General features: G+C 44.3%; 1 protein-coding gene across 1 annotated transcript in view; it reads right to left on the bottom strand.

Moving 5' to 3' along the window:
- The window catches only part of PSMB7 (proteasome 20S subunit beta 7), a 63,226-nt gene extending 51,597 nt beyond the window's left edge, over positions 1 to 11,629 (bottom strand). The window contains 5 exon segments of the mRNA NM_001265663.2: positions 1,039 to 1,154; positions 8,181 to 8,321; positions 9,765 to 9,862; positions 11,029 to 11,122; positions 11,548 to 11,629. Coding sequence (NP_001252592.1) covers positions 1,039 to 1,154; positions 8,181 to 8,321; positions 9,765 to 9,862; positions 11,029 to 11,122; positions 11,548 to 11,609 — 511 coding nt within the window. The 5' untranslated portion in view covers positions 11,610 to 11,629.
- Positions 11,630 to 16,580: the final 4,951 nt, after the last annotated feature.

Genomic DNA, 16,580 nt, shown 5'->3' with positions numbered 1-16,580 from the left:
GCACCCACCACCTCGCCCGGCTAGTTTTTTGTACTTTTTAGTAGAGACGGGGTTTCACCGTGTTAGCCAGGATGGGCTCGATCTCCTGACCTCGTGATCCGCCCGTCTCGGCCTCCCAAAGTGCTGGGATTACAGGCTTGAGCCACCGCGCCCAGCCAATATCACTTTCTAATACAGGCTGAGTAGCCCTTATCCAAAATGCTAGGGACCAGAAGTGTTTCAGATTTCAGGTTTTAGAATATCTACATTATACTCACCCAATTCAGCATCCCTAATCCAAAAATCCAGAATCAAAAATGCTCCAACGAGGCTGGGCAGAGTGGCTCATGCCTATAATCCATTCAAGCATTTTGGAAGACCGAGGCAGGCAGATTACTTGAGGTCAGGAGTTTGAGACCAGCCTGTCCAACATGATGAAACCTCATCTCTACTAAAACTACAAAAAATTAGCCGGGCATGGTGGCACACGCCTATCATCCCAGCTACTTGGGACGCTGAGGCAGAACAATCACTTGAACCTGGGAAGCAGAGGTTGCAGTGAGCCGAGATCACGCCACTGTACTCCAGCCTGGGCAACAGAGCAAAAATCCATCTCGAAAAAGAAAAAATAATAAAAATTAAAATGTTCCAATGAGTATCATGTTGGCACTCAAAAACTTTAGGATTTTGGAGCATTTCAGATTTCAGACTATAAAAAATATATTCATAATACACAGGTTGCATAACCTGTGTATATTTATACATAAATATATTTATAATACCTGTGTATTATACTTCTCACAGTTGTTTATTATCTATTTACCCTCACTAAAATATAAACTCCTCGAGGGCAGGAATCACTATTACAATTGTGTTCACTGCTATATACCAAGCACCTAGAACAGGGCCTAATCTGTAGTAGGAACTCAGTAAATATTTGCTGAATGAATCAAAGCACTGTACTGCACCTCCTCTTCTAAGAGAAAACAGACCAGCTCTTCAAGAGACCATCTTAGTAAGTAAGAGTACTCTGAAACATCAGGGAAACGTTACACTCACCCATGGTGACATAAGGCAACTTATCAGTTGATCCGTGAGGATAGATGCTGTACAGGTGAGGTCCAGTAACATCTACTCCTCCTAAAACTAGGGCTGCACCAATGTAACCTTGATACCTGGTGATGAGAGTATGCATAAGAAAAAAAACATGAGTCCACAGAGCATCACTGTAACTTAGCCAAAAGTTGCATGAGAAGTCAGACAACAAAAACAAAAAGCTTTCTTTAAGACTGTTTCATTAAGGGGTTATTGTTTGGATGGTAACAAAAAAGGGAAGGGAACATTAGATGAACCATCTACTATCAGCCAGTATAAATTATGTGAGGCACTCCAAACACCTCATTTCAGCTCAGCCTCACAGCCCCCATTACTATTATTATTTTTGAGACAGGGTCTCACTCTGTCACCCAGGCTGGAGTACAGTGGTATTATCATGGCTTACTGTAGCCTCAACCTCCCCAGCTCAAGCAATCCTCCCACCTCAGCCTCCTGAGTAGCTGGGACTACACCTGGCTAATTTTTGTATTTTTTTGTAGAGATGGGGCCTTGCCATATTGCCCAGGCTGGTCTCAAACTCCTAGACTCAAGCAGTCCTCCCACCTCGGCCTCCCAAAATGCTGGGATTACAGGTGTGAGCCACCACACCCAGCCCACAGTACCCTTTAAAAGACAGCATTATCATTCCCATTTTAGAGAAAAGAAAACCAACCCAGAGACATTAAGAACTTGCCCGGTCTCAAAATCAAATTGGGTTGACTCCAAAGATTATCAGCACTTTTCCCATCACACCTCTCTGGGATCAGCACATACTCCACCTCCAAAGTTAACAATGAGGTGCTAAGCTCAGCTGTTCCACTATTCAAATTATCAACCTAGCCACAAAGGTGAGGCATGGTGGCTCACACCTATAACCCCAGCATTTTAGGAGGCCAAGGTGGGCAGATCACTCGAGTCCAGGAGTTCAAGACCAGCCTGTGCAATATGGCGAGACCCCGTCTCTACAAAAACTACAAAAAATTAGCAAGGCGTGGTGGCATGCACCTGTAGTCCCAGATACTCGGGAGGCTGAAGTGAGAGGATCCCTTGAGCCCAAGAGGCAGAGGTTGCAGTGAGCCATGTTCATGCCACTGCACTCCAGCCTGGGGGACAGAACAAGAGTTGTCTCAGAAAAAAAAAAAAAAAAATCAACTTCACCACAGCCCAAACAGAAAAACAGCTCATGTTGAAACACCTTTGCCTCTGAATTAACCCACATTATAATCATATATATGAACGCATATCCAAAGAAAATATTTCATCATTCAGGAAAGTGAATATTAAAATAACTCCATGATAGCCTAAGAAACCACTGCTATTACACACAGGATAAACTTACACTTCTTCAGGAACATCACAGGAATACATTTTCCACCCACCCCATCTCCATTTAATTGTGCACATATTTGTTCCTTTGGACCCTTTTTTCCATTTCTATAGATTCCTCTCCCTGTATTTGGTACAGTTTTTTAACATTAGAATTGCTGTGCTAGATAAACATGCTGGATTTAAAGTTCTCCACCGTAAGCCCTCAGCTCTTTGGGAAGAAAAACAAAACCAACACATACTGAATTTGCCAAACAATGTAATCATTAAAACTGTTACAAATAAATTAACACAAGAACCAAAGTCATAACTTTGTCTGAGACATAGCCGCCCATCCAGAAGTGCACTAAGTAAACAGAACAGTGGTCCAATACTTGCCCTGTTCCTCGATTACCAAATTGTTATTTCAAAAAGAACCTTCCATTTATAAGTAAAAACTTCAAGAACTTCCTAGGAAAAGATTTTAGAAGTAGTCTAAAAAGAGAACAGAGCCCCAGACAAGGGAAGAAACTGGTTCAAGGTCACACGAGCTAGCAGCAGGGTGAGACTAGGGCCAAGGGCTCCAGGAAGAGAAGCCACAATCGCCCAGTCCCACCACCCTCAACTAGTTCAGTGCCTATTCTACTATGCCAACTGTCTACTGAACAGGGTATTTAAATAAAGTCAATAATAATCAGCTAGTTGCCTTCTAAGCTAAAATATAAACTGTTAGATGCCTTTAAAAGAATCAAGATGTTTTGGCAAATTATTGAAATCGTTAAAATTTCAGTAATTTACTGATCCAGAGATTCTAGCAGGACTCTATTCTAAGGATATAAACAGACAAATATACAGAAATGAATGCACAAGGATGCTTACAAACAGCATTGTTTATGATGATTAAAAAAGTGGAAACAGGCAGAGGGAGAAACGGCTAAACTGATCCGGCTGTACAACAGAACATCACACAATCATTAAAAATCATGCTAAGCTCAGTGAGGTGGCTCACGCCTGTAATCCCAAAACCTAGGGAGGTCATGGCAGGAGGATTACTTGAGGCCAGGAGTTTGAGACTAGCCTAGGTAACATAGTGAGACATCGTCTACAAAAAGTTTAAAAAAACAAACACAACAAAAACATCAGCCAAGCATGGTGACATGGGCCTTTAGTCCCAGCTACTCAGGAGGCTGAGGCGAGCAGATGACTTGAGCCTAGAATTTTAAGGCTCAAGTCATCTGCCATGCACTGCTTTTAAGTGAGCCATGATCACACCACTGCACTCCAGCCTGGGCAACAGAAAGAGACCCTATCTAAAATAAAATAAAATTTAACAATCATGCTGCATTTTCTCCTTTGCTACTGATGGTAGCACAACGTTTGTCAAGGGAGAGCTCTGACAACATCTCTCAAAATGTTAAATGTGCAAAACTAAATAAATGTGCATTTATTCTAGAATACAGTCTAAGGAATTAATCACACCAGAACCCAAAGGTTCTATGTTCCAAAGCGTTCACAGAATACCTAACAATAGCTTAAATACCTTAAAATGGGCAATTTCATTAATGTTCAAAAATTGGTTAAGTTGTAACACAGCCACAAAACGGATACTATGACACCACCAAAAATTATGATACTGATTAATAGTTCTTAGGCTTCTATGGGTCACAGAGCCCTCTTAAAAACTGATTACAATTGTGGAAACTTTCCCCCATAAGAGTACACACAAACATTTTTTTCTGATTTCAGGAGAGTTATAAGTATTCAGAACTTCTCTATTTTCTCTAAGAGAAAAACTCATCTACTGACTGGAACAATATTTGTAACATACTATTATGTACATATGGGAAATTACAAACCAACACACAAACAGTTCATTCTTTTAAATGCATACATACAAGGATACACGTCTAGAACAAAAGGTATGAAAAAACAGATCTTCAAAAATTTACAGTGTATGTGTCTGAGTGGCAGAACATCAGGTGGCATTTACTTCCTTCTATCCAGGTTTCTAGCGTCTACATTTTTTACAATTACATTATTTTTATACTTTTAACAACAGTTATTTTCATTTTGAAATGCCCTAGTATAGAACCCATTCAAGACACACTGTTAGGTGAAAAGATCAGGCTATACTATAAAGAGTCAGTACAACTATAATCCCATTTTTTAATAAAATATTACTGAACATATTTTTAAAACCTTGAAGGGTGTGTAATAATCTCTTAGCACTAATTGCTTGTGGGTGGCAGGAATTCAGATAGTTTTTTATATTCTTTTTGTTTGTATCTTCCAGCTTTGTTTTGTTTTTACCATGAACATGTAATAGTAATATAAAAGGAAGAGACGAAGGGAAGAACTTAGAAGACACAAGACTGGAATAATATACAGTAAACCAAGAGTGATGCTCCCTGAATGGCAAAATTTTCATTTTGTTCTTTGGGCTTTTCAGTATTTTCTAAATTTCCTACAACAAATGTACATGTTTATTAGAAAAAAGGTTACAATGTAAGAGCCTCTACATATTCAAGTAATAGTTTCCAGAACACAGAACAGCATTTCACTAATATTTCTATGAAACTCAACAAGGAGGCAGGCTCCATGCCCACAGAACAAGCATTACTTACATCGCCTACATCGAGCCAGCATAGGTGTAAGATAAAGGCAGTGCTTAAGTAAGGGAAAAGAGGTCACTTCCGTTTATCAAACCTTATTTTCTCGCTGACTCACATACATGGAAATGGGCAGTTCAGAAAAAAAAAAAAAAAAGTACAGCAGTACCAAGAACACCTTGTATTCCTTTCCAGACTGAATTTTATGGGGCTCTAACTATGCAGTAGGCTCTGTAGTATGCAAGGTCAGAGCCTAGCTTCTTTATTCCTGTCCTCAAAAGTCAGACAGACAGAAACTATAATCCTCATTTTATTGAGAAAGAATCACCCAAATTTACACAACAGTCAGTGCTGTAGGTGGGAGGTGAACCAAAGTTCTTTTTTTTTTTTTTTTTTTTTGAGACGGAGTCTCACGCTGTTGCCCAGGCTGGAGTGCAGTGGCGCGATCTCGGCTCACTGCAAGCTCCGCCTCCTGGGTTCCCGCCATTCTCCTGCCTCAGCCTCCTGAGTAGCTGGGACTACAGGCGCCCGCCACCGCGCCCGGCTAATTTTTTTTTTGTATTTTTAGTAGAGACGGGGTTTCACTGTGGTCTCGATCTCCTGACCTTGTGATCCGCCCGCCTCGGCCTCCCAAAGTGCTGGGATTACAGGCTTGAGCCACCGCGCCCGGCCCGTGAACCAAAGTTCTAAAGTCAAATCCTAAACTCTTTCCTTAAACCACTCTCATTTTATGTAACTCACCAAAAATGTAAGAGGACATAAAAGACTGTAACTATTATGCTGGTTTATATTTTTAAATGTTCCTCTCAAAATTTGATAAAATTTAACGTTTACAAAGTATCTTAAACTAAAAAATGACAAAACACTGAAAAAAGAGACTAGGATTTTTTTTTTTTTTTGAGACGGAGTCTCACACTTTCACCCAGGCGGGAGTACAGTGGTACTATCTTGACTCACTGCCAAGCTCCACCTCCCGGGTTCACGCCATTCTCCTGCCTCAGCCTCCCAAGCAGCCCAAGGACTACAGGCGCCTGCCACTACGCCCGGCTAATTTTTTGTATTTTTAGTAGAGACGGGGTTTCACCATGTTAGCCAGGATGGTCTCAATCTCCCGACCTCGTGATCCACCCGCCTCGACCTCCCAAAGTGCTGAGATTACAGGCATGAGCCACCATGCCCGGCCGAGACTTTAGAATTCTTAAAACATTCTAAAGTGATTAACAGAAACATGTGCTAGATTATTTTGCTAATTGTTTTAAATGACATTACAAGGAATCTTGAAACATTCTATTTGCTGCAATTTTAGAAGCTTGAAAATTGCCTTTATTACATAGACACATTGTGTAGAAAAAGTTTTCAAAAAAGCCTTACATATAATGTGCCAAGCAAGCCACCAGAGGGAGCTTTATATTTAAAATTAAAATCCACAAATCTCTTCAGAAATCTAATCAATAGGTGTGCTTTAACAAGTTCTACTCACTGTACTGGAAGAATTTGGTTGGCAATAATTCTCCTGGATTAGAACAATATGTACACAAACACAAAGCAGCAATTGGGTAGACTAGGCTTCCTATACATATGACTCTAGGCTTTGGTCTCATTTGTAAAATGGGAACTATACTACTGGCCTTGCTACAAGGCTACCCTCAACCTCATATACACTACTGAAAACCCACAGGCCATGCTAGACACACAGAGGAGGACCCGCAAATTCTCAGGAAGGCCAGGGCCCTGAAGGGAACAGTGAAGTGAGCCAGGCAGAGAATGTGACAGAGCACCCACTCCCACTTCTAAGGCAACATCCACCAATGAGTTCCCGAAGATTATGACCACGTGTTTCTGAATGTTTTCAAAAGACAGAAATCTAGACTTTTTTTTTTTTTTTTTTTGAGACACAGTCTTGTTCTGTTACCCAAGCTAGAGTGCAGTGGCATGACCTTGGCTCACTGCAACCTCCACCTCCCAGGTTCAAGCGATTCTCCCGTCTCAGCCTCCCGAGTAGCTGGGATTACAGGCGAATGCCACCACGCCTGGCTAATTTTTGTACTTTTAGTAGAGACGTTTTACCATGTTGGCCAGGCTGGTCTCGAACTCCTTACCTCAGGTGATTCGCGAACCCTGGCATCCCAAAGTGCTGGGATTATAGGCATGTGCCACTATGCCAAGCCAAAATCTAGACTTTTAATTCAAATCTACCCATTTATAATTATTGGCCACTATTTAAAAAAAAAAAAAAAAAAACAGCCGTATGATCCAAATAAATTTCTCTACAAGCTGGTGGCCTATAAGCCACCAGTTCAAAATCTTTACTGTCTATCCATGCTCCCCTTTAATTCTCACAACAACCCTGCTAGGGGCAGGTATTATGATATCCATTTCACATAGAAGGAAAAAGGCAAAGAATATGTTAAAGGTAAGGCAGGTCCCTAAAGGAGAAGCCAGTATTCCACCCAAGACTAAATGCCCAGGGTACTTCTCCTATAATCACTGCTTCTCTTATGAGAAGCAAATAAGAAAATGCACTTTGAAAACTCCCAAGACCCATACAAACATAAGGTAATGACGCAATTATTAAAGGAGAAAGAGAAACAAAACTACTAATATGAGCTGTGAGTCAGCAGAGAATGAAGGTCAGGTCATAGCTCCTATCTCAGAGTTAAAAGGATGAGATCGTGCGTAAAGCACTTTAACATAGGTCCTGAAACAGAGTAAGAGATAGATAAAGGTTGGTTAATATTAATATTATCATACCCACTGACAGCCAATTATAAATACCACTTTTCATTCATTGTTATTTTGCCCCTAAAGGGGGCAGGGGGGAAGGGGAGACACTCATTTGGCTTTGTGTTTATGGGGAGGAGAGAGTAGTTTCATAATACAAATTCATAGTTCCTCCAGCTATAACTCTCTTACTATGAGCAAAAAAGTTTCTCTTACCCAGTAATATCCCTATGCTTCAGGAAATGACTCAACTGGTGACATGTGATTTACTCATGAAAAGAATCAGGCCCCAGAAATTCAAATGCACTATCAAAAACCATTTAAAGTGGCTCTTTAACATAACAACTGATTCATGGAACAAAATGTGTATTTCTGAAGGCTTTTTTGCTACTTTCTAGGCTTCTCCTGGCTGAAAAAAATCTAAGATATGAGCAAAAGATACCACCAGGAATCCCCATTCTGGAAACTTACCTGAAAAGCATCTGCTTCAGCATCCGATTGGCTGTCACAACTCTGGGAAGACGGCCAGTGGAGAGGGAGTGGAGCTCCAAGTTGGAAGAAATGAGCTGGGTTGTCATGTCTGTGTCTGCAGCTGTCCCAGCACCACAACAACTGAAAAATCCAATTAGAAACTCAGTTGAAATCCAATTATCAGAGGGCTCAATTAGAAGTAGGGGGTTCTTGGATAACTTCCAAAAAGTCCAGGTACCCAGAGAGATGTTTTTGAGTATATCTATGCTGTAACTTTTCTGCTTAATCAATCTTAAATGAACAGAAAATTAAGAAAATGCATCTAGTTATACGCAAATATATTATCTATGGCCCAATGGAACGTACGAAATTATTGGTTTCTGTGATAAGACTATGCATTTCATTAATGCTACAAATATATCCAAGTTGTACAGAAGTGCAAGGTGTGTTAAAAGTCTTGCAATTCAACATCTACCAAGTACTTACTATCAGATACCAGTTATTACACTAAGCACTGGGAATAAAGAAAATATGACAGGACTTGTACTGGATTTCAAAGTTGAGTGGAAGACACACGAGACGACAAAAATTATAATACGTAATTTAATACACTGTAGTAACATAGGTACAAAATGCTACGGGAAACCAGAGGAGAAAGCAATTGATTCTGCTCATTAAGAAAAGGTTTCAGGCTGGGCATGATGGCTCATGCCTGTAATCCCAGCACTTTTTGTGAGACCCAGGCGGGATGATCACTTGAGGCCAGAAGATCAAGATCAGCCTAGGCAACATAGTGAGACCACATCTCTCCCAGAAAAAAAAAAAAAAAAACTAACAAGAAATATTTAAAAAAGAAAAGAAAAGGTTATATATGAGCTGGAATAAAATGGAATAAAAACACTCTACAAGCAGAGAAGGAAGAGTTTCTAAATAGAATCTCACATAAGCAACAGTGGAATAGCTTGGAGATGAGGGAAACAGGGACAGTTCAGATGACAGTTCAGATGTAACTGGAGCACAGGGTGATGGCAACTGAAAGAGAGGCTTGAAGGGTAGGCTTTCTATGGACTGTGCAAGGCCACAGAATTTTGATTTTTATCCTAAAAGTCGTGTGGAAATGTGACAAGTCTCATGAAAAGCTTTTTAACAAAAGGACGTCATCAGATCTATGTTTTACAAAATCCAATAAGGCAGAGGAGTGAACAACAGGATGCCTAAGAGAGGCAAATTAAATAACTGCAATAGTCCACCTAAGAAAAAAGAACCTCTATGGTTCAAGTTAATGTTTGAAAAAAAGAAAAAGAAGAAAGAATCCAAACTAGAGCCTTAGCAAAGGAAAGGATAGGAGGGAATGGATTGAAGAGGCACAGGGAGGGCAAAACTGGCTACCAATTCAACTGGAGACTGAAGCAAAGAGAGGACTTGAAGATGACTAGCTTGGGTAATGGGTGGACGGAAATGCCATTTAAAGGAGATAGAAAATACAAGTTAAACAACAGGTTTTAGTGAAGAGCACAGGAAGGTCAATTTTTACCCCTGACACGTTTGAAAATATAAAAATTATTCAAATGAATCAATACTTACTAAATATTAGGAGATATGAAGTGTATTTTTGAACAGTTCTTGTCAGCAACAACCATTCCTTCAGTTGCTCTTGTATCTGCTCCAAGAACTATGCCATCCTATTGAGGGAGAAAAAAAAAAGTTTTTAAACAATATTACAGGCCGGGCGCGGTGGCTCAAACCTGTAATCTCAGCACTTTGGGAGGCCGAGACGGGCGGATCATGAGGTCAGGAGATCGAGACCATCCTGGCTAACACGGTGAAACCCCGTCTCTACTAAAAAAATACAAAAAACTAGCCGGGCGAGGTGGCGGGCGCCTGTAGTCCCAGCTACTCGGGAGGCTGAGGCAGGAGAATGGTGTAAAAACCCGGGAGGCGGAGCTTGCAGTGAGCTGAGATCCGGCCACTGTACTCCAGCCTGGGCGACAGAGCGAGACTCCGTCTCAAAAATAAATAAATAAATAAATAAATAAACAATATTACAAATATAAACCAACCACAACTCTCCATTCTACTTTAGGGAATACTATGTTGCCCATACCATGCTCCCCTAATCTCAAAACGCCAAACAAAACTCATACCAAAAATATTGTGCTACACTTTCAGGATTTAAGATAAAATTTCTTAGTAAATGCTATTAATTGAATCCTGAGTAGGTAAGAATTATTCCCAGTTTCAAGTGAGGCTCAGGTGTCGGGTGAATTCCTTGCAAATCAGAGCTAATCTGGAAAAAACCTGGACTAAGACTCAGGAATCTTCCCATTAAAGTAGCCATCACAGTCAATTTCCTTTTAAAACATGTTGCTCTTCCTTAAAACAAGTTGCGCAGGTAATCATTATCTCTTTTCACGTTTACAACAATTTAAGGCAGGAGTTATCTCCATTTGATGCATCTGAAGGAGACCTGTGAGAAGGAAAGCGAGCTGCCCGAAGTTGGAATTAGTATTATAGAGGTCAAAGGTGAGACAGACCTGTCTGACCCCAAATCTCGTGATCTCCCATCACATACTTCGACTTCCTAAACTAGTAATTAAGAAGCTAACTGACCTGTTAAAAAAAAAAAAAAGGAAAAAAGAAAAAAAAAACTCAGCAAAGTGAGGGAAGAACATAAACTGTTAAGAAGCACACAAAACCAGACAAAAGCAGTCCCTCCTGAAAGACGGTCTCCTGATGTATTCTATAGTATTTGCCTTTCCAGACCGAGCCGGGAGACACAGAGGAAGCCAAGTGTTCTGATTCCTGTTACCGGTTCAGTCACTGCTGCTCTTACCCTAACCTGGCTTACCTTATAGACCACCCCAGCGATGGTCGTGCCAGTTTTCCGGGCCTTTGGAAGCTTGTACCCCCTCTTGGCAAAATCAGCTTCCAAGACGGCATTCCTGAGGGCAAATGAGAGAATCAAGTGTTGAAGGGCAGGACCACATCGCGCAGCACTGGCATGAAGAGTGCCTAACAGAGAACTCAGTAAAGCTGCTATTTGTTTTCACGCCCATCTGTTCAATGAATCCTCCCATCAGCACTGTTCTCCCGTTTTCCAAGAAGACAGTCTCAGAGAGGGGCCGTGACGTGCCTTAGGAGACGGAGATAAACGGTGGCCGAGTGCGCTGTGAAGGTGGGAGAGCAGACCCGGCTTCAGGAGAAACCCACGCCCAGGCCCTGATTCCCCTGAGTCACACGGGCCGCGGGCCACAGGCCCCGCCATGCACTCTTCCCTCAGAATTCTCGTATCAGGCCTTGGCCCAGCTCCCACCCGAGCACGGCACTCTTACTCCCTCCCTGAGCCAAGCCCCAGGCAAGGCCGCACCTGCGACAGTTATCAAAAGAGAAGCCTCCAACCGGCGGAGCATACACCGACACAGCCGCCATCTTCCCAAGAGAGCACTTCCGGGCCGGAGGCGGGCGCAAACCAACAGATCCGAGCACTTCCGGCGTCGCTGGCAACTGGGGCTGAAGGGGCGGGGCAAACGCCGCACTAGAACGATTGATCTTAGAGATTCTGGTTCCTAGAGAAGCCAGAGATGTTTGAAGTATATCGCCCCAAGTGGCACGGAGGAGAAAGTGAACCCGGAACGAGGAAAGGACTTGTCCAAAGTGAACGCACCGGCGACCAGATCTCCTGCCTTTCAGACTGGACCTGCTTCTACCTTTAATTTGGTTCTGCGGTGCTTCGGAGACAGACACACCCAAGTCCCAGGCACAGCCCCACCACCCCCTTGCGTTAAGCAAGTCTCTTTAACTCTCTGAATCTGTTTCCTCCACTATCAGATGGAGATTACACCTAGCTCAAAAGGCTGCTGTGGAATGGCCGTAAGTCTGTGAAAAGAGGCTCAACATGGTTAGTCATCGGGTGAATGCAAAGCATGACCACAGCGAGATCCCACTGCGCACCCACTGGGATGGCCATAAACAAAAAGACAGAAAAGCGCAAAGGTTGCGAGAGTTCGGAGAAATTGGAACCCCCATACAGGGCTGGTGAGAATGCAAAATGGTGCGGCTGCTCTGGAAAACAATTTGGCAGTCCCCCCAAAAAGTAGTACCCTCTTAGATACGCACCTGAGAGGGTGGAAGACACGTATTGGCAAAAACTTTCTACAAAGGTGAGGCAGAAGGCAGGACTCCGTTCAGAGATGGGGCTGAGATACCTGCCCAAATTGAGAACTAACTAAAACAGGGCCTGGGCAGAAGCTGGCTTCCCTAAAACTAGCTCACCAGTGCGCCAAGTCAGTTTACCGTTGCCATGGCAACACTCGTGAGTTACCGCCCCTTTCCATGGCAATGGCACCATGGCCCAAAAGTTACTACTCCTTCCCTAGAAACGCCTGCATAAACCACCCCTTAATCTGCATGTAATTAAAAGTACGTCTAAATATCAATGCATAACTGCCCTGACTCTACCTAAGAGGGTAGCCTTGCTCTGCAGGAGCAGTCATGGAGCTGTAACGCCGCCACTTCAATAAAGCCGTTTTCTTCTGCCTCCAACTTGCCCTTGAATTCTTTCTTGGGCAAAGCCAAGAACCCTTGTGGGCTCAGCTCCACTTTGGGGCTTACCTGCCCTGCGTCAAAAGGGGGTCTCATTGACCGGGTGCGGTGGCTCACGCCTGTAATCCCAGCACTTTGGGAGGCTGAGGTGGGCAGATCACGAGGTCAGGAGACTGAGACCATCCTGGCTAACACGGTGAAACCCCGTCTCTACTAAAAAATACAAAAAACTAGCCGGGCGAGGTGGCGGGCGCCTGTAGCCCCAGCTACTCTGGAGGCTGAGGCAGGAGAATGGCATAAACTCGGGAGGCGGAGCTTGCAGTGAGCTGAGATCCGGCCACTGCACTCCAGCCTGGGTGACAGAGGGAGACTCCGTCTCAAAAAAAAATATATATATGTATTATGAATACACTAAAAACCACTGAGTTGCACACTTTAAAATGATTAAAATGGTGATTTCTATGTTAGGTGAATTCTATTTTATTTATTTATTTATTTTTGAGACTCAGTCTCCCTTTATCACCCAGACCGGAGTGCAGTGGCGTGATCTCAGCTCACTGCAACCTCCACCTCCTGGGTTCAAGTGATTCTTCTGCCTCAGCCTCCTGAGTAGCTGGGATTACAGGCGTACGCCACCACGCCCAGCTAATTTTTGTATTTTTAGTAGAGACAGGGTTTCACCATGTTGGCCAGGCTGGTCTCAAACTCCTGACCTTAAGTGATCCACCCACCTCGGCCTCCCAAAGTGCTGTGATTACAGGCATGAGCCACCATGCCTGGCCAGTGAATTTCATTTGAATAAGGCTGCTATGAGTATTGAACATTGTACATGAAGACCATCTATCTTAGCATATAGAAGCTTCTTATAGTTATTATTAATAATACATTCATTTCACCCTGTCAACAAACCTAAGAGGTAATTATGTAATTCAACTCATTTTACTGAGGGAATTGAAGGCTCCTTTTACAACCTGAATGACTATTGAATGAATTAATTTACTCACTAAACAAACATTTATTGAGCTCCTATTATGCGTCAGACATGGTTCTAGGTGCAAATGAATGAATGAATGCCATCCTAAGCACCTAGAACTAGTGCCTATCACAACTGCGTATTTAATAAACATTTGTCAAAGGTTGATTCCCTTTCATTACCTTTCTGAGTTTTCTGTTGAAATGAGAAAAATAAATTCATATTCTGCAGTTCTAGCCCCTAGTAACTCAGTAGCTGACCTTACTTGGAAGTATTCCAAATGGATTGAATTTGATTTGATATTACAGAGGTAATCAAGTTAAAAAATGAGGTCACTAGGCCCTAATCCAACAGGACTGGCGTCCTTACAAAAGTTGGAAATTTGGGCCAGACGTGGTGGCTCACACCTGTAATCCCAACACTCTGGGAGGCCGAGGCAGGTGGATCACTTGAGATCAGGAGTTCAAAACCAGCCTGGCCAACATGGTGAAACCCTGTATCTACTAAAAATACAAAAATTAGCTGGGCATTGTGTTGGGTGCCTGTAATCCCAGCTACTCAGGAGGCTAAGGCAGGAGAATCACTCAAACCTGGGAGGCGGAGGTTGAAGTGAGCCAAAATCACACCATTGCACTCCAGCCTGGGCAACAGAGCAAGATTCCATCTCAAAAAAAAAAAAATTGGCAATTTGGAAACAGACATGCACACAGGGAGAACCCCATATGAACATGAAGACAGAGACTGGAGTGATGATTCTATGGACCAAGGAATGCCAAAAGTTGCCATCAAACCACCAGAAGCTAGGCACCAGGTCTGGAACAGTCTCCCTCACAGATCTCAGAAGAAGCAATTTTGCAGACACCTTGCTTTGTACTTTCACCCTCCAGAATGGTGAGACAATAAATTTCTGGTGTTTCAGCCACCCAGATTGTGGTACTTTGTTACAACAGAGCTAGGAAACTCAGACACCTCCTGAGCTCACAGTCAAGGGGAGGAGAGGAAGTCTCAGCAAAGAAAGACTCCCAGCGCTGTGTGCCAACTGCCAGGCGGGGGAAGTATGGGAATGAGAGTAGGGGGCACGCAGGCTAGTGAAGCCTAGAGGCTCAGACAGTGTGGAGCCCGTCGAGGCAACAAGGCAAGAGGGACAGGCACGTGGGCAAAGGCTTGAGATGTGCCAAAAACACAACAAAACCAAAAACCCTGGACATGGCTTTTAGGAAACAGCGGTGAGGCTTGTGCGGTGGCTCCTGCAGCCTCCGGGGCTGGTAGCGGGCACCTGTGTCCTGTTGTAGGGTCTCAGTGGGAGCTAGAGAAGCCAGGACCCAGCCAGGCGTGGTGGCTCACGCCTGTAATCACAGCACTTTGGGAGGCCGAGGCAGGCAGATCACTTGAGGTCAGGTGTTCAAGACTAGCCTGGTCAGCATGGTGAAACCCCGTCTCTACTGAAAATACAAAAATTAGCTGGGCATGGTGGCGCACGCCTGTAATCTCAGCTATTTGGGAGGCTGAGGTGGGAGGACTGCTTGAACCCGGGAGGTAGAAAGCCAGCCGGCCAAGGCCCCTGGCACAGCACAGGGAGCTAGGGAAGTCATTGTAGAAATGATTTGTGACCTCGGTTTGTTTGAGGGGTCTTTCTCTTCCTACCTGGGTTTCTTTGGTATCTTTTTTTTTTCACGCCCAGACTGAGCTGAGGAGGGGACATGGTTTCCTCTTACAGCCTCTGGAGGTGGCCCCGCAGAGGCACCCAGAGCCCAGCAGAGGGCGACCGAGAGCCTCCAGCCGGCCTGGGCGTAGAGTACAGGAGTCAGTCAGGCGGGGATGGGGGCAGCCTCTGCACCTCCAGGCATGTGGAGGGCAGCCCTAGATCCCCAGCACTGAGAGACCCCCGCTCAGCCTCCCTGCCCAGCATGCCTGCTGCCCCCTGGGACTGTAGCCCAACCCAGCGGGCCCTCCCCTGGGCCTGGACACAGTCCCGCTTCATCTGTGGCAGTGCTACCAATCCCAACTCTCCAGTGAAGCCACCACTTCTGCTCTGGATTTGGCTGGGTGACCTCAGGGGAGCCATCAGGCTCTCTGTGCCTCGGTTCCCAAATGACACTGTAACAACCAACAGTCCCTGAGGGCACTCAACATCCTGGGCTCGGACCCAGCCATTCTGTGTGCAAGATCTTATCATCACCCTGGGCACCTAGAATGTTCCAGGCAGTAGGAAAGCACAATCAAGAGACAGACACAAAGCCTGTTCTCAGGGAGCCGGCAGTCCCCAGGGACCGGGCATCATGGCCTCACTTTACAGATGAGGCAACCAAGGCCTGGCGAGGTGAAGTCACTAGCTCAAGGTCACACCACTGATAAGTGGCAGAGTCGAGAGTCAAACCACACCCCTCCCAGCCCCAGACCACACACAGCACCACTTCCCCCACCCCTGACCATGAGCCTAACTGGAACCCAAGCTCCCTCGTATTTTGCCAGCGCACAGGTGGGGCTTCCTCCTCCAGGACTCAGGCCAGCTCAGCTACTTGCCAGCTGTGAGACCTTAGGCTGGTGTCTTCACCTCCCTGAAGCTTAGTTTCCTCATCTATAAAATGAGAGACTATTGCAGTGCTTACCCTGTCCTACATGCATCGAATAAGAGCACGCATTGTAAACTACACAACACTTCGTGTATTCATTATTTATTAAACCCTTCCTTGGTGCCAAGCTTGGTGCCAGCTCTGTGCTGGATGACAGCCTTGGGGGCATTGATCTAGGGTCTAGGCCTCCAGTTCACTGTGCTAAGTGCCCTAAGGGACACAAGTCAGAGCACAGCCAGGGAAAGAACTTCCAAGTCTGCCTGAGGCTGCAGGTGGGCACCCAGAGGGCAAGAGTTAGCATCAAGACCAGAA

The sequence above is a fragment of the Macaca mulatta genome, chromosome 15 (genome assembly GCF_049350105.2).
Source record: "Macaca mulatta isolate MMU2019108-1 chromosome 15, T2T-MMU8v2.0, whole genome shotgun sequence".
Taxonomy (NCBI): Eukaryota; Metazoa; Chordata; class Mammalia; order Primates; family Cercopithecidae; genus Macaca; species Macaca mulatta.
This window is presented reverse-complemented; position numbering and strand designations above follow the sequence as displayed.